Source organism: Pongo abelii, chromosome 20, assembly GCF_028885655.2.
Source record: "Pongo abelii isolate AG06213 chromosome 20, NHGRI_mPonAbe1-v2.0_pri, whole genome shotgun sequence".
Classification (NCBI taxonomy): domain Eukaryota; kingdom Metazoa; phylum Chordata; class Mammalia; order Primates; family Hominidae; genus Pongo; species Pongo abelii.
Genome location: NC_072005.2, coordinates 41,136,276 through 41,151,135, shown reverse-complemented (window position 1 = coordinate 41,151,135; position 14,860 = coordinate 41,136,276). Strand labels below are relative to the sequence as shown.

General features: G+C 53.9%; 1 protein-coding gene across 8 annotated transcripts; it reads right to left on the bottom strand.

Annotated features, from left to right (window-relative positions):
• Nucleotides 1-878: 878 nt before the first annotated feature.
• Nucleotides 879-13,456, bottom strand: ZBTB32 (zinc finger and BTB domain containing 32). 8 transcript variants are annotated; one of them, XM_024237369.3, is made up of 7 exons: nt 13,306-13,456; nt 4,879-4,995; nt 2,407-2,451; nt 2,084-2,157; nt 1,907-1,975; nt 1,617-1,781; nt 879-1,436 (listed from the first exon to the last, which is right to left on the bottom strand). In XM_024237369.3, exons 2-7 carry the CDS (start codon nt 4,881-4,883, stop codon nt 1,162-1,164), a joined length of 633 nt encoding a protein of 210 aa, XP_024093137.1. In that variant the 5' UTR covers nt 4,884-4,995; nt 13,306-13,456; the 3' UTR covers nt 879-1,161. The 8 variants fall into 8 exon arrangements, with proteins under 8 accessions (XP_024093137.1, XP_054396137.1, XP_054396135.1 ...); XM_054540162.2 differs by lacking the exon at nt 13,306-13,456 and adding an exon at nt 11,516-13,123; XM_054540160.2 differs by having other exon boundaries at nt 1,907-2,157.
• Nucleotides 13,457-14,860: the final 1,404 nt, after the last annotated feature.

Genomic DNA, 14,860 nt, shown 5'->3' with positions numbered 1-14,860 from the left:
ACCAGCGCCGCCGCGGGGCCGCCGGAGGCCGGGGGCCGGGCCGGCCACGCGCAGGGCACCACGGGAGAGGGAGTCCGCGGCCGGCCGGCGCCCTCGGACCGCGCCTGGGGAGCACAGACCCCGCGTCGCGGCCGCAGAGGGGCGAGCCGCGGGGGCCTCCGGGAAATGTAGTCCGGACGCCTCGCTTCTTCCGCCGGCAGGCAGGGCGCGAGGGCCGGGACTGCGGGGTTCCCGGCCAGGACCCGGAAAGCGGGTTGCCGGGTCTCCGGGAGGTGTGGTCCTAGCCCCAGGCTCCTCCCATTGTTCTTGGCTAGGCCGGCGGCCAGCGTGGACTACCACTCCCAGGGTGCCGCGGGCTCGGGCCCCGGGACCCCCCGACGCCCTGGGAAATGCAGTTCGCGGCTGCAGGAGGCGTGGGCTGGAGAAGGAGCGGTGGAAAGCATAGTCAGTCTCCTTTCCAGGCGCGACCTGGCGGCGGCTCGGCACAGTGTGGAGGGAAGACGCCGGAGAGGCCGCGGTCTCGGTGTCGGTGTGCTCCCGGAGAGGAGGCGGGTGGCCGAAAGCAGGGTCGGAGCACGCGTTCCTCTCTCGCGGGGGCCGAGCGTTCCCAGATCAGACTCCGCGCGCCATGGATTGCAGTGGAAGGGGCGAGTGACTTGCGATCGCACAAGCTCCCACCAGCCCAGGACCGGCATGCCGCAAGGTGTGCCCGGACACCGAGTCCTCGCGGCCGGCTGCCTCCTGGGGAGGACGGGGCGCCTCGGGGGTGGAAGAAAGTGTCCACCCCGCTGGACGGCGGTCGCAGGGCCACCAGGGGCCGCTACAGGACAAGGGGCGTGGGCGGGAGTGTGCACAGACTAAACTCGGCTTTCTAGTCCTGAAGGGAGGGCACAGGAAACTCTTTATTATGGTGATGAGATCGACAATCCCCCCTACTGTTAACCTTCGTTCCTGTACACTTCAGTGTCCTCACCCTGTAGGGCTCGCTGGCCTGGGCTTCTGCGACCCGCGATCGTCCAGGAGAGGGCACTCGGCGCCCTTCCTGGGGCGCTTCGGGGGCGGAATTTGCTAGGCCGCCGTAGCAGCGGTGCCAGGTCAGAAGCCGAGCCGACCTGCTTTTCGTTTAATTGGACTCTTGGCTAAGACGCTACCGACACCCCGTCAGGTAGTGGAGGAAGAAGGACAACAGGGAGAGGTCGAGGGCCGAGACGGCCTCGAGGAGGAGTAGAGGAAGGTGGAGCGGATGGTCCATCCGGGCGGGAGTTGGCTGGGCGAGTGACCGCGCATGTGCGCCTGCATGGAGGCCAGGCTGGGACAGCCGGCCCCGCACAGGGGGCAGCGGTACGGAGCGGCCCCGTGTGTCCGCAGGTGCTTGGTCATGGCCGAGAAGTCCCGGGAGCGCTGAGGACAAAGGCTACAGGAGAAGGGCTTCTCTCCTAGAGCGGTCGGAAGGGGAGGCCGGTGAAGGAAGGAAGAAGGGGGCGAAAGCTGGCCAAGTTAGGGCTGGATCGGGCCACGGGGCTAGGGGATTGTGCGGGAACCGGGCACGCAGGTGGAGACTCAGGAGCGGAGTTGGGAAGAAAGCCGACAGTTCACACAGGGCAGGGCGCCCATACCTGTGTGGACTCGGTAGTGCGTCTCCATCTGATGCTTGAGTGAAAACCTCTTTCCACAGACAGAGCACGCATAGGGCCGAGACCGAGCAGGAGGGACCGGGGGAGGGTGCGGGCGAGGTGGGCAGCCTGCCTTGTCCTCATGACCCGCACAGGTTGCAAGTGCGCCTGTGGGGACAGAGAAGGCAAAGGAGGGCAGGGCCAGGAATCCCAGCACCAACTCACTGTACCATTCAGGCAGGAAATCAAGGGCTACAGTGGGTCTGAGGCACGAGTGCCCCCGCCCGACTCACCTGTGTGCCCCTGATCAGACTCTTCCATCTCCCCAGGGCTGAGCTGTGCAGGGCCCTGGGGGAGGGAACCTGGAGGGAACAGTGGGAGGTAGGGGCCCTGCTCAGGCTGGACTCCTGGAGCCCCACCCCAGAGAAGACACCATGTTACAGGTGTATGCAGGACAGCGAGGGGCTTACCTGGGGTGGGGCTGGAGGAGGCCAACTGGTTCTGGCTCCAGAGCCCTTTGGGGGCATTTAGGGACAGTGGGATCCTGGGATGGGGTGGGGAAGAGTTACAGCTTTGGCTAAACCTGGGAGCCTGGCCCCTTCCTGAAGCGGGGGTGTCCCAAGTCCTCCCCCGGAGGCTGGGCTTTGGCATGCCCTGTGGCAGCAGCTTCTTGTCTCATCCCCAGCTCAGGAACTGTGTAGTAGAGATGCGGTGCCCTCCCACCCAGCAGGGCTGCCCCTCCTGGGCCACGCCCTCCCAGCCTGGAGGCCGAGCGCTAGACCCCTCCACTCACCTCTGGTCCCGCCAGACCTCCTGCCAGGCTCCAGTGGTGGGGGTGCTATGGTAGAAGGGAATGCCATATCTGGGCGGCATCAGCAGGATGCTCCACAGGGCAGGCTGGCCCCCCACCAACCAAGGGGCCTCAGCCCACGAGGGCCTAGGGGTGACGCTGGTTTGCAGGGAGCCTGCTGGGGGAAGGGGGCCAAGGAGCTCGCGCAGACTTTCCTCAGAGCCCCCTGGATTTTCCCTCAATCGCATGAGCACTCCATGCTTCCCATCTGCTCCCCTTTGGCCAACAGGGGCTTGGAGGCGTTTCTCTTTTGACCTGGACTGTTCCTGCTGAGCCTCCTGCGTTGCTCCTGCCATCTCGGGGCTGCCTCTTGGTGGCGAGTGCTTGTGCAACATCTCCTGTTCTCTCCCACCAGTTCTAGAAACCTGCTCTGGTTTCTGCTTCTCTCCAGGGTCCCCCAGTTCTCTCTCAGGATTCCTTGAGGGTTTGTTTGGCTCCTCCTGATGTTTCTTCAGGCCTGGATCTGGCTTTTTAGCCCTGTCCTCTCGAGCCCTCCAGCATGCCTCTTCCAGGGACTGCACTCCCAAGGCCCTGGCCGCCTCCTGAAGGGGCCTTAGCTCCCCAGGCTGCAGCTCTACATTCTCCCCATACACAAAGTTCAGGAGCTGGGCAAAGGTAGAAGGGCTGATGCCTTCTCCCAGAGCCCACTGGCCCCTGCGGCCCAGCTGCTGGCTGACACCTGCTAGCACCAGGCTGTGGGCGGGGAACTCCTGGCTCCCTACGGTGATCAGAGTATCACATAGTGCTGGCCGGAGCCTGGCTGCTAGCTGTACCAGCCGATCAGAGCCATAGGGGCTGGGCAGTCTTATGGGGGGCAGGGACATTGTGCCTTGCTTGGGTACCTAACTCAGAGGCTCTAAGAGAAAGTCCACAGTGTGAGGTCCGTGGTTGAAAGGGGGGGGAGGAACATCTCATCTCTTTTCAAGCCTGTGGATGTGAGGGGAGAGGGTGTGAGTTGCTGATCCTAGATCAGAGCCCTCTGTCCTGAGTGAGCAAATAAAGTAACTCAAGAGAGGATCGGAGCTTATCCAGAATCATAGCAGGTAGGCAGGTGGCAAGAGAATGGAAATCAGACCAAATTCAGGACTTAAAGAGCAAGGGCCATTTAGTTAACAGAAATATCTAGTAGTGGGTTTAAGACAGGCGTGCGGGAAGTCTGCCAGTTAGCAGTCTCTGATGTAAAAGATAGCAGATACTGCCACTTCTGCTTCTCCAAGCCCCTCTGCAGGGAAACACCTCTGTGCAAGCCAGGCTTTCTTCATTCCAGACAAGGATCACCACAAAACCCAGTCAACCCTGGCACTAAGGGATGGAGCATGACACAGTTTCATGGGAGAGCTTAGAAAGCTAGTGGGTCCTCCCCCAAAAGCCCATCGCTCCTGAAAGGCAGAGAGGGCAGCATGATAGGGATCCTGGCTGCAGGAGCGCAGGCGCTAAGGCATCCGGCAGTCATCACTGTGAAGCTGAAGCTTCTAGAACACATCCTCAGGGAAGGAACCAGACATTCCCATCCAGAGAACGAGGAGAGCAGGTGCAGAAGCCACAGGAGAGGAGGCTCCTGACCCAATGATGGAGAGACGTTTTGGAGAATGGACCCCTGAGGAGATGGGAGGAAAGGACATGGGGACTGGAGACAGGGAGGCTGTTTCCTCTCAAGATTCGGGTAAGGAGATGGTTTAATTTGTTTTTCATAAGACAAAAAGTGAAGAATAGAAAGACAGCACCCAACCAGGCAGGAGTTTCTCACACATCAAAACCACCACACTGGCTTTTAAGAAGAGAGCTGGGAACCCAGATATGAAGAGAACCAGAACCTCAGTGTCTTAGCACCCAGCAGGCAGAGTCCTAGGTGCAGGTTCCCTGTGAGCAAGGGCCCTTGGGGCAGGGAGGGCTACACTTGGACACCTCAGGGAGAGGGCTCTAGGTTGGCAGGGAGGGGACAGAAAGAGTTGTGATGGGAAGAAGGCCTCAGCTGGGGAGAGGCCATCACTCACCGCTTGTAGCTTCTTCCAGGACACCGCATGCTCTGAACTACTGTTGGGGCTCCTGGGGCCCCCCCGGGAGCTAGCCCCGCCCCTGACCTCACAGGCCTCCATTGGATGTCCCAAGTATCAGTCTGCCACAGTCCCCCCGAGGGGGTGTGGTTTTCTAACCCTGCCTCTGCCTTCTGCCTACAGGAGAGACCACCCCCTCTACCTCCAGAATGCACACATTCTGCCCCTAGCCTCCTGTCTCCTCACTTCGTTTGTGAACTCCTAGAGTCAAAGAAGTGTATCTGTGGCAGCAAGGACCTTGGAATAATCAGCCCTGCCTTTGAGTTTCATCTCTGCCATTTACTAGTTGAGTCATCTTGGGCAAGTCACTTCTCTGGGCCTCAGTAACCTCATTCATGAAATAGGGATAATATCTGCTTACCTCATTTGGAGGTGGGGGTGAAGATGAAATGATGTGACGAATATGAGTGTGGTTTGTAAGTACACAGTAGCATTCAGTGGTATGGTTGTTTCTTAGAGATGACGGCAGAGCACACAGCTGCAGAAGTAAAAAGGACTGAAACATTTGGATCCCAAGAATAGGGTGGAGGAGCCAGAAGCCAGCCTCCTCCCTCTCCCTGACTTGGTACTGGGAAGCCTCATTTGCTGGCTGGGAATGATCTGGGGGTGGGTGTGTGACTGACTCAGATCCTCCCACAAGCTCTGAAAGGGGCAACCCCAGGAAGGACCTGTGGTGGTCTTCGAAGAGAAAAATCTCCTTTTCTTGGGCTGATGACAAATGACATTTCTCTGAAATCAGGACTTGGGTTTCTTTCACTTCCTGCCCAAGGGGTCAAGGTCCCCGGAGGTTTCCCCTCTTTTCACACTTCAGAACTCTTTAATCTGGGGAAAGGATGGGGTCTGAGAGGCTCAACTTTCTTTTTCTGTTTCTTATTATTCTCTTATCCCTGATCTTATAGCAAAATTTTCATTTATCCAACAAATTTTGATGACATGTTTATTTTGAGACGGGGTCTTGCTCTGTTGCCCAGTGGTACGATCACGGCTCACTGCAGCCTTAGCTTCCTGGGCTCACGTGATCCTCCCACCTCAGCCTCTTCAGTAGCTGGGACTACAGGTTTGAGCCACCATGCCTAGCTAATTTTTAATTTTTGGTAGAGATGGGGGTCTCACTATGTTACCCAGGCTGGTCTTGAACTCTTGGGCTCAAATGATCCTCCTGCCTTGGCCTCCCGAAGTGCTAGGATTATAGGCATGAGCCACTGTGCCCAGCTGATAAAGCATTTATGATATGTGCCTGGCGTATATTAGATACACAGTAAATGACTGGAAGATAAACAAGTCAGGTACTGGTAAGCTGCTCTGGTGACAAGGCACAGTCGGCTTCCCCATAGGCTTCTCTTTTTTTTTTTTTTTTTTCTTTCTGAGACAGAGTCTCGCTCTGTCTCCCAGACTGGAGTGCAGTGGCGCAATCTCAGCTCACTGCAATCTCTGCCTCCCAGGTTCAAGCGATTCTCCTGCCTCAGCCTCCCGAGTAGCTGGGATTACAGGCACCTGCCACCACACCCGGCTAATTTTTGTATTTTTAGTAGTGACAGGGTTTCGCCATGTTGGCCAGGCTGGTCTCCAATTCCTGATGTCAGGTGATCCACCCACCTCAGCCTCCCAAAGTGCTGGGATTGCGCCCGGCCTCCCATAGGCTTCTCTTAAGGGAGAATGATCTAAGAGTCCTGGTCCCCTCCTAGATGCAAATATTGTTTCTAAGCTCCCGTTTCTCCCTTTGGCTCCAGGACCCTCAAATGTTCAGACCAGCCTCCCACTCTCTCTTTCCAGGCCCACCACGCCTTCCCTCCACATGAGTGCCGGCACATGTTAACCCTTCCTAGATCAGACAGGGTGTGTCAATGGGTGAGGCTGGTGGAGGGGCAACAGGGTGGGGAGAGGGGAAGATGAGTCAGAACGAAAGGGAAAATGCAAATGTGAGAGCTGTGTTCATCTGCTACTCTGAACGTTAACTATTTTCCATTTCTGAGCTTTCTAATTCCTCACACCACCACACCCAGGGACGCATTAGACACCCATATAAAAGACACAGAAAGCATCAGTCCCTCTGATATGTATGTACGCACAGGGAAACACCCTTCCTCCAACACAGAAATACAGAGTCCCTCAGGACAAGGAAGGAGTGCGGAAAGCCCTGAGGGACTAGCCCCAGGGATGAGGAAAGGTACAGGGGTCTGGACGATTACGTGGTCACCCATCTGAGTGTGGCCCCCTCGCTTTCCAGCCCCACATCATGTGCTTGTGACTCAGCTCCCCCACTGGTTTGCTCATTGATGATCGAGAGAGTTGGAGACTGCTCAAAGGGCAGCATTCTGTGTAAGCCAAATATAGTTGACAGGGAGCATCGGTGGGCTTTTGGGGAACCTAAAAGGGAGGAGGGGCAAGGGAACTCCCCTTTCAGTGAACAAAAGCCCCCAAGAATGGGGAACCCCACCTAAGGATATCCCCTTAGAGACCGCCTCCTAGAGTTATCTCCAGGGCCCTTTGCACTGCAACCCTTATGGTGATGACACCCTGAGCGCTTCTCTAGCCTCTTCCTGCATTCTTGACAGTGCAACCCAAGCCATCCTGCACTGAGCACAGATGGCAGAAGCAGACAGCACTTTGACTTGGAAGAGTAGGGACACTGCTGGTGCTGTTTTGTTTTTATTTTGAGACAGAGTCTTGTTCTGTCACCCAAGCTGGAGTGCAGTGGCGCCATCTCGGCTCACTGCAACCTCTGCCTCTGGGTTCAAGCGACTCTTGTGCCTCAGCCTCCCAAGTAGCTGGGGTTACGGGCATGCACCATCACACCTGGCTAATTTTTTGTATTTTTAGTAGAGATGGGGTTTCACCATTTTGGCCAGGCTGGTCTCGAACTCCTAACTTCAGGTGATCCACTGCTGGGATTACAGGCGTGAACCACCACGCCTGGTCTGTTGCTGTTCTTAAAAGTACTCCCCCTCCCTAGACTCAAAAGCCTGACCCCACTTCCTCTTCCTGGGCTGACTCGGTAGGAATCATCTGCAGTTGTCTCTCTGGAAAGAGCAAGGAAACAACAGGTTATGCAGACACAAGCCTGTGTCCTGCCAGAAGGTAGAGCAGGTAGAGAGATTAGGTAGGGCAAGATTGGAAGGGGAGTATGTGATAAAAGGCAATATGATATCAGCCTCTCAGTCCTTTTTAATACTTACATTACTTTCTTTTTTTTTTTTTTTTTTTTGAGACAGAGTTTCGCTCTTGTTGCCCAGGCTGGAGTACAATGGCGCTATCTCGGCTCACTGCAACCTCCGCCTCCTGGTTCAAGCAATTCTCCTGCCTCAGCCTCCCAAGTAGCTGGGATTACAGGCAACTGCCACCACACCTGACTAATTTTTTGTATTTTTATTAGAGATGGTGTTTCACCATGTTGGCCAGGCTGGTCACAAATTCTTGATGTCAGGGGATCCACCCACCTCGGCTTCGCAAAGTGCTGGGATTACAGGCGTGAGCCTACATGCCCGGCCTAATACTCGTATTACTGAATAAAATTTGAAATCTGATTTTTTTTTTTTTTGAGACAGAGTCTTGCTCTATTGCCCAGGCTGGAGTGCAGTGCCGCAATCTCGGCTCACTGCAACCTCCGCCTCCTGGGTTCAAGTGATTCTCCTGCCTCAGCCTCCCGAGTAGCTGGGATCACAGGTGTGCATCACCACACCCAGCTAATTTTTTGTATTTTTAGTAGAGACGGGTTTCACCATGTTGGCCAGGCTGGTCTCGAACTCCTGACCTCATGATCTGCCCGCCTTGGCATCCCAAAATGCTGTGATACAGGCGTGAGGCACCATGCCTGGCCTGAAATCTGATAGTTCTTATTCTTACTGATAGGCTTGACCAATGGGACTCTAAGGGAAAAATGTGCAAGGGGCTCGGGGCACATCCTGGCTGCAAAGTCAGAGCTTCCCAGAAATCCTTGAATCATGAACTTCTTGAGGCACAACCCAGCTTGATGTAACAATGTCAACACAGCAACACAAATACCAATTCTCCTTAAATATTATAATTAAAATCAAACCATCAGAATAGACCAATGAGAGGGATGATCATTTGTTTTGTGAAAAAGTTCTCCCTCTATTTCACTTATTTTAAATATCAAGCCCTCTTCCCAAGCCAAGTTCAACACGATTCAATTTAGAAAAATTCTGTGAACTTGCCGCTCTTCCCGTGAACCCATCTCTTTCCGCAAATGAAGGTGGTTAAATTCCCCACAGCATTTTATATAGATTAAGAGCGATTATCCAAATCTTACATGAACTTTAAGTATGTTCACTCTTTCGCCAGGTGCAGTGGCTCACACCTGTAATCCCAGCACTCTGGGAGGTGGAGGCAGGCAGATCACCTGAGGTCAGGAGTTCAAGACCAGCCTGACTAACATGGAGAAACCCTGTCTCTACAAAAAAATCAAAAAATTAGCTGGGCGTGGCGGCACATGCCTGTAATCCCAGCTACTCGAGAGGCTGAGAGGAGAACCGCTTCAACCCGGGAGGTGGAGGTTGCGGTGAGCCGACATCGCGCCATTGCACTCTAGCCTGAGCAACAAGAGCAAAACTCTGTCTCAAAAAAAAAAAAAAAAAGAAAAGAAAAAAGAAAAAAAAAGATGTTCCGTCTTTCTGGTTAAGTACATCCAAGATTTCCAGAAAAGAGTCACCACAAGGAGCGAATTAGTTCCCTTTTTCCTTTAAATTTGTGCTCTATATGATCCAAGAACCAGCTATAGTCATACCCAGGTGAGCTGAATCTAGCCTCTTCATAGCATACCCTTTGTGGATTAACTGGAAAAAGAACTAGACTAGAAGTCGGAAAACAGTTTTCACTGCATCCATTCACAGTGAACGGCCCTTCTCTTTAGCACTCATATGGAGCCAAGTGTTCCAAGACCCTCAATTTCCTCACAGGGGCTGTTTCAAGACCAGTACAGAATACTAGTGTTGACTTAAACCTCGGCAAAGGGTCCCATTTGGACCTCCTCTGGCTGTATCCCTTCGCATAGGCTGAGTCAAAAGGCATCTAGAAAGTGCCTACCCGGAACTGTGAGCTCCCACCTCACTTCTGGACCATGCTCTGAGAACTCAGCACCCTGGATTTCCTGGACCAAATGACTCTGAGGCCCCCTACACAGGACTCAACCCCAGGCCTGTATTCATGAGAGTGGACTCTGACTGATGTACACACACGCTAGACCCTGATTTTGTGTAAGGGATTTGTAGACTGAGCTTGGATGTACAGGCTAGAATGTGAGACACCTTGAAGTATGGGCCAACACCAGGCGTGGGAAGAAATGAGGGAGTCTCTGTCATCTTGCCCAGGTCCCATAAATAATATAGGAAACCACTTTATTCCAATGGTTCTAAATCTCTTAGGGAGTCACCATCAGGTTCAGAATGTCACCCATGGGACCAACTCTTCTTTTTATTGAGACAGAGTCTCCTTCTGTCACCCAGACTGGAGTGCAGTGGCACGATCTTGGCTCAGTGCAACGTCTGCCTCCCAGGTTCAAGCGATTCTCCTGCCTCAGCCTCATGAGTAGCTGGGACTACAGGCACGCACCAGGACGCCCGGCTAATTTTTGTATTTTTAGTAGAGATGAGGTTTTACCATGTTGGCCAGGCTGGTCTCAAACTTCTGACCTTAAGTGATCCACCCACCTCAGCCTCCCAGAGTGCAGGGATTACAAGTGTGAGCCACCCAGCCTGGGACCAACTGTTGACATTAGAAAATGGCAGACACAGGCCGGGTGCGGTGGCTCACGCCTGTAATCCCAGCACTTTGGGAGGCCGAGGTGGGCGGATCACACGGTGAAGAGATCGAGACCGTCCTGCCCAACATGGTGAAACACTGTCTCTACTAAAAATACAAAAATTAGCTGGGCGTGGTGGCACGTGCCTGTAATCCCAGCTACTCGGGAGGCTGAGGCAGGAGAATTGCTTAAACCCAGGAGGCGGAGGTTGCAGTGAGCCAAGATCACATCACTGCACTCCAGCCTGGTAACAGACCAAGACTCCGTCTCGGGAAAAAAAAACAAAGAAAATGGTAGACACTTATACCACTTGGCATATGAATGCATGACAAGAGATTGACAGATTACTCTGAGCCTCATGGCTGGACAGGTTAACTATCCTCTTGCTTATTCTTTGCCCTCCCCTCCTCGTAATATACATGCATACCATTAATAATTGTTCTTCTTCTTTTTTTTTTTAGAGACACAGTCTTGCTCTCTTAGTCACCCAGCCTGGAGTGCAGTGGCACAATCATGGCTCACTGCAGTCTCGACATCCTGGGCTCAAGTCATCCCCCCATCTCAGCCTCCTGAGTAGCTGGGATTACAGGCATGTGCCATCATGCTTGGTGGCTGTCTGCTGAGCTGGGATTAACTGCACACTTCACGTGCCAGCACCCTGGGCCCCCACCACACCATAGAGGGAATGGCCAATTGAGCTGCCCCAATATTAACTGGTTTCGGGGTTAGACTTCCTTGAATTCCACTCATAAACTACTCCTTGCACCCTCACCCCTGGTTAAAGAACTCCGAAAGCATAAATACCACTGAACAGCTGAATGAAACTAGGTATAAACACCCTGCCCCATGAGTATAAAAAGATCATCAGTAAAGACAACCTGGGTGATTTCCTTTATGTTATTTACTTATTTATTTTTGAGACAGAGTTTTGCCCTTGTTGCCCAGGCTGGAGTGCAGTGGCGCGATCTCGGCTCACTGCAACCTCTGCCTCCTGGGTTCAAGTGATTCTCCTGCCTCAGGCTCCTAAGTAGCTGGGATTACAGGCATCCACCATGCCCGGCTAATTTTTTGCATTTTTAGTAGAGATGGGGTTTCATCATGTTGGCCAGGCTGGTCTTGAACCCCTGACCTCAGGTGATCCACCTGCCTCAGCCTCCCAAAGTGCTAGGATTACAGGTGTGAGCCACCACACCCTGCCAAAACCTGGGTGATTTCCTAAAGAGGAGAATATCTCACACACCTCTTCTGTGCTCCACTACGATGTTCATCCTCCCCATGCACCTGCCCCGCACCTACAACCTGATATCTTCATCTTCTAGGAATGATCAGAACAGGCATGGGAAAGAGTGGGACAGGGAGAATGAAAAGCTCCAGACATGACCCAATCCCAGTTTTGTTTTTGTTTTTGTTTTTTTTTTTTTTGAGACGGAGTTTCGCTCTTGTTGCCCAGGCTGGAGTGCAATGGCATGATCTCGGCTCACTGCAACCTCCGCCTCCCAGTTACAAGCGATTCTCCTGCCTCAGCCTCCCTGGTAGCTGGGATTACAGGCATGTGCCACCACGCCCAGCTAATTTTGTATTTTTAGTAGAGATGGGGTTTCTCCATGTTGGTCATGCTGGTCTCAAACTTCTGACCTCAGGTAATCCACCTGCCTCGGCCTCCCAAAGTGCTGGGATTGTAGATGTGAGCCCCCATGCCTGGCCCTGCTTTTTTTTTTTTTTTTTTAAATTAATTATTATTATTTTTTTTGAGATGGAGCGTTGCTCTGTTGCCCAGGCTGGAGTGCAATGGTGCGATCTCTGCTCACTGCAACCTCCGCCTCGTGGGTTCAAGCGATTCTCCTGCCTCAGACTCCTGAATAGCTGGGATTACAGGCACCTGCCACCACACCCGGCTAATTTTTATATTTTTAGTAGAGACAGGGTTTCACCATGTTGGTCAGGCTGGTCTCGAACTCCTGACCTGGTGATCCACCCACCTCAGCCTCCCAAAGCGCTGGGATTACAGGTGTGAACCACCACGCCCCGCCACCCAATCCCAGTTCTGTACAGAGCCACCACAAGGCAATAATACTTCATCCAGCGCAAACAACTCGGCTGAGATTCAGAACCCTTCTCCCTAGAATCTCCAGAGGATTACTGGCCTAACCTCTTGGCCACATCATCCAACCTGGACTCCATACTGGGAAATCTGCCAAGAACATCTCAACCTGGAGTCCAGAACATTCACTCCCAGCCCAGGCTGGCTCCAAAGACCCCAGAAAACCTTCATGTGCGCACTAGTTTCATCTGTTGGCCAGTGACTTCCTACATAACTTTTTTTTTTCTTTTCATTTTTTTTCTTGAGACAGGGTCTCATTCTGTCGCCCAGGCTGGAGTGCAATGGCGTGATCTCAGCTCACTGCAACCTTCACCTCCCAAGTTCAAGCGATTCTCCTGCCTCAGCTTTCTGAGTAGCTGGGATTACAGACGTGTGCCACCACGCCCAGGTAATTTTTTTTAGACACCCCATAGAGACAGGGTTTCTCCATGTTGGCCAGGCTGGTCTCAAACTCCTGACCTCAAATGATCCACCTGCCTCAGCCTCCCAAAGTGCTGGGATTACAGGCGTGAGCCACCGCACCCAGCCCCTACATAACTTTTGGAGATCCACAGGCCTCTCCTTTCAGTCACCAGATCCAGGCTCAGTCCAGAGACCCCTGATAACCTCTCATTGTCCGGAGGCCATACCTCATGCAGAGTTAAGGACCTTCAACTTCCCCACAACACCCTTCCTACTCAGGCTGGCCTCGGGGGCCGTGGACCAACTCAGAGGGCAAGCTGGCTTAGCCTCTGCCAAACCTAGGCCTAAAGGTGGCCAGGAGGCTGCATTTCCAGCCTCTCAAAGGCAGAGGAAAGCCCCAAGGGCTAAAGCCCTCAACCCGCACTTCCCAGTCATCAACGAGGTCCAGTCAAGCCCCCATACCCCCAGATTTGCCTGGGCCAGGCCCAAGCCCAAGAAAGTAAAGTAAGAAAAACTATGGCACTCACCGGCCCAGACCCTGTTCTTCCTTCCCTTTCAGCCTCACATACACCCAGGACGGCTTAAGGCCGAGTGACCGTTAAAAGTGGGGAATGGAGCGAGGCCGGGGACGCAAGGCTCCCGCACGTGGTCACCCCTGGATCCTGAGGCGGACGCTGATTGGCTGCAGCGCGGGCCGCATTCTCCCGCTCAGGCCAGCTGAGCAAGCTGGGCAGCCTGGGAGGCACCTAGGACAGCGCCACTCCCGCGCGTCTGCCTCGGACCCGCAGCTGATTGGCTGTGAAGGGGCAGAGCCTTGAGTCTCATTGGTCCATAGGCTTCAGGCCTCTTAGGCTGAGATTTCATTGATTTCCAGCCGGACCCCAGCGTTGATCTGCTGTGGAGTCTGCCTTTTCCCACTCTCTCCATGAAGAGACTGGACCCTGATTCTCCTTCACCTGAACAGCCCTGGAGGCTCCCTCAGCAAGTGCTCAGGAGTACCACTGTCCTTTTTCTTTTTCTTTTTTTTTTTTTTTTTTGAGACAGAGTCTCGCTCTGTCGCCCAGGCTGGAGTGCAGTGGCGCGATCTCTGCTCACTACAAGCTCCGTCTCCCGGGCTCACACCATTCTCCTGCCTCAGCCTCCCGAGTAGCTGGGACTACAGGCGCCCGCCATCACGCCCGGCTAATTTTTTGTACATTCAGTAGAGACGGGGTTTCACCATGTTAGCCAGGATGGTCTCGATCTCCTGACCTCGTGATCCACTCGCCTCGGCCTCCCAAAGTGCTGGGATTACAGGCGTGAGCCACCACGCCCGGCTTTTTAAAAAAATTATTATTTCATTTTTATTTTATGAACAGGGTCTCCCTCTGTTGCCGGTGCTGGAGTGCAATGGTGCAATCCTAGCTCACTGCAGCCTCGAACTCCTGGGCTCAAGCAATCCTTCCATCTGGGCCTCCAAAAATTCTGGGACTACAGCCGTGAGACACCGTGCCTGACCTGCCTTTCTTGCTTCTATTTTGCCACCCTAAGTAGCTCCCATTTGCAAACCCTGTCACCTTTCTCTCAACCCTTTACCATCTGTAAAGTGTGTAGGGGGTGTGTAGGCTGCCGCCACACCTGATTGGCTGGGAGGCCCGTAAGAGCAAGCCAAGGCCAGGCACGGTGGCTCATGCCCGTAATCCCAGAGCTTTGAGAGGCCCAGGTGGTAGGAGGATCGCTTGAGCCCAGGAGGTCGAGGCTGCAGTGAGCTATGATCACACCACTGCACTGCAGCCTGGGCGACACAGTGAGACCCTGTCTCTAATAAATAAATAAAAATAAAATAAAAGAGCCAGCCAGGCAGGGCACGGTGGCTCACGCCTGAAAACCCAGCACTTTGGGAGGCCGAGGCGGGCGGATCACCTGGGGTCAGGAGTTCGAGACCAGCATGACCAACATGGTGAAACCCCGTCTCTACTAAAAATACAAAACTTAGCTGAGCGTGGTGGCGGGCGCGTGTAATTCCAGCTACTCGGCAGGCTGAGGCAGGAGAATCGCTTGAACCCCGGGAGGCGGAGATTGCAAGGAGCCTAAATCGCGCCA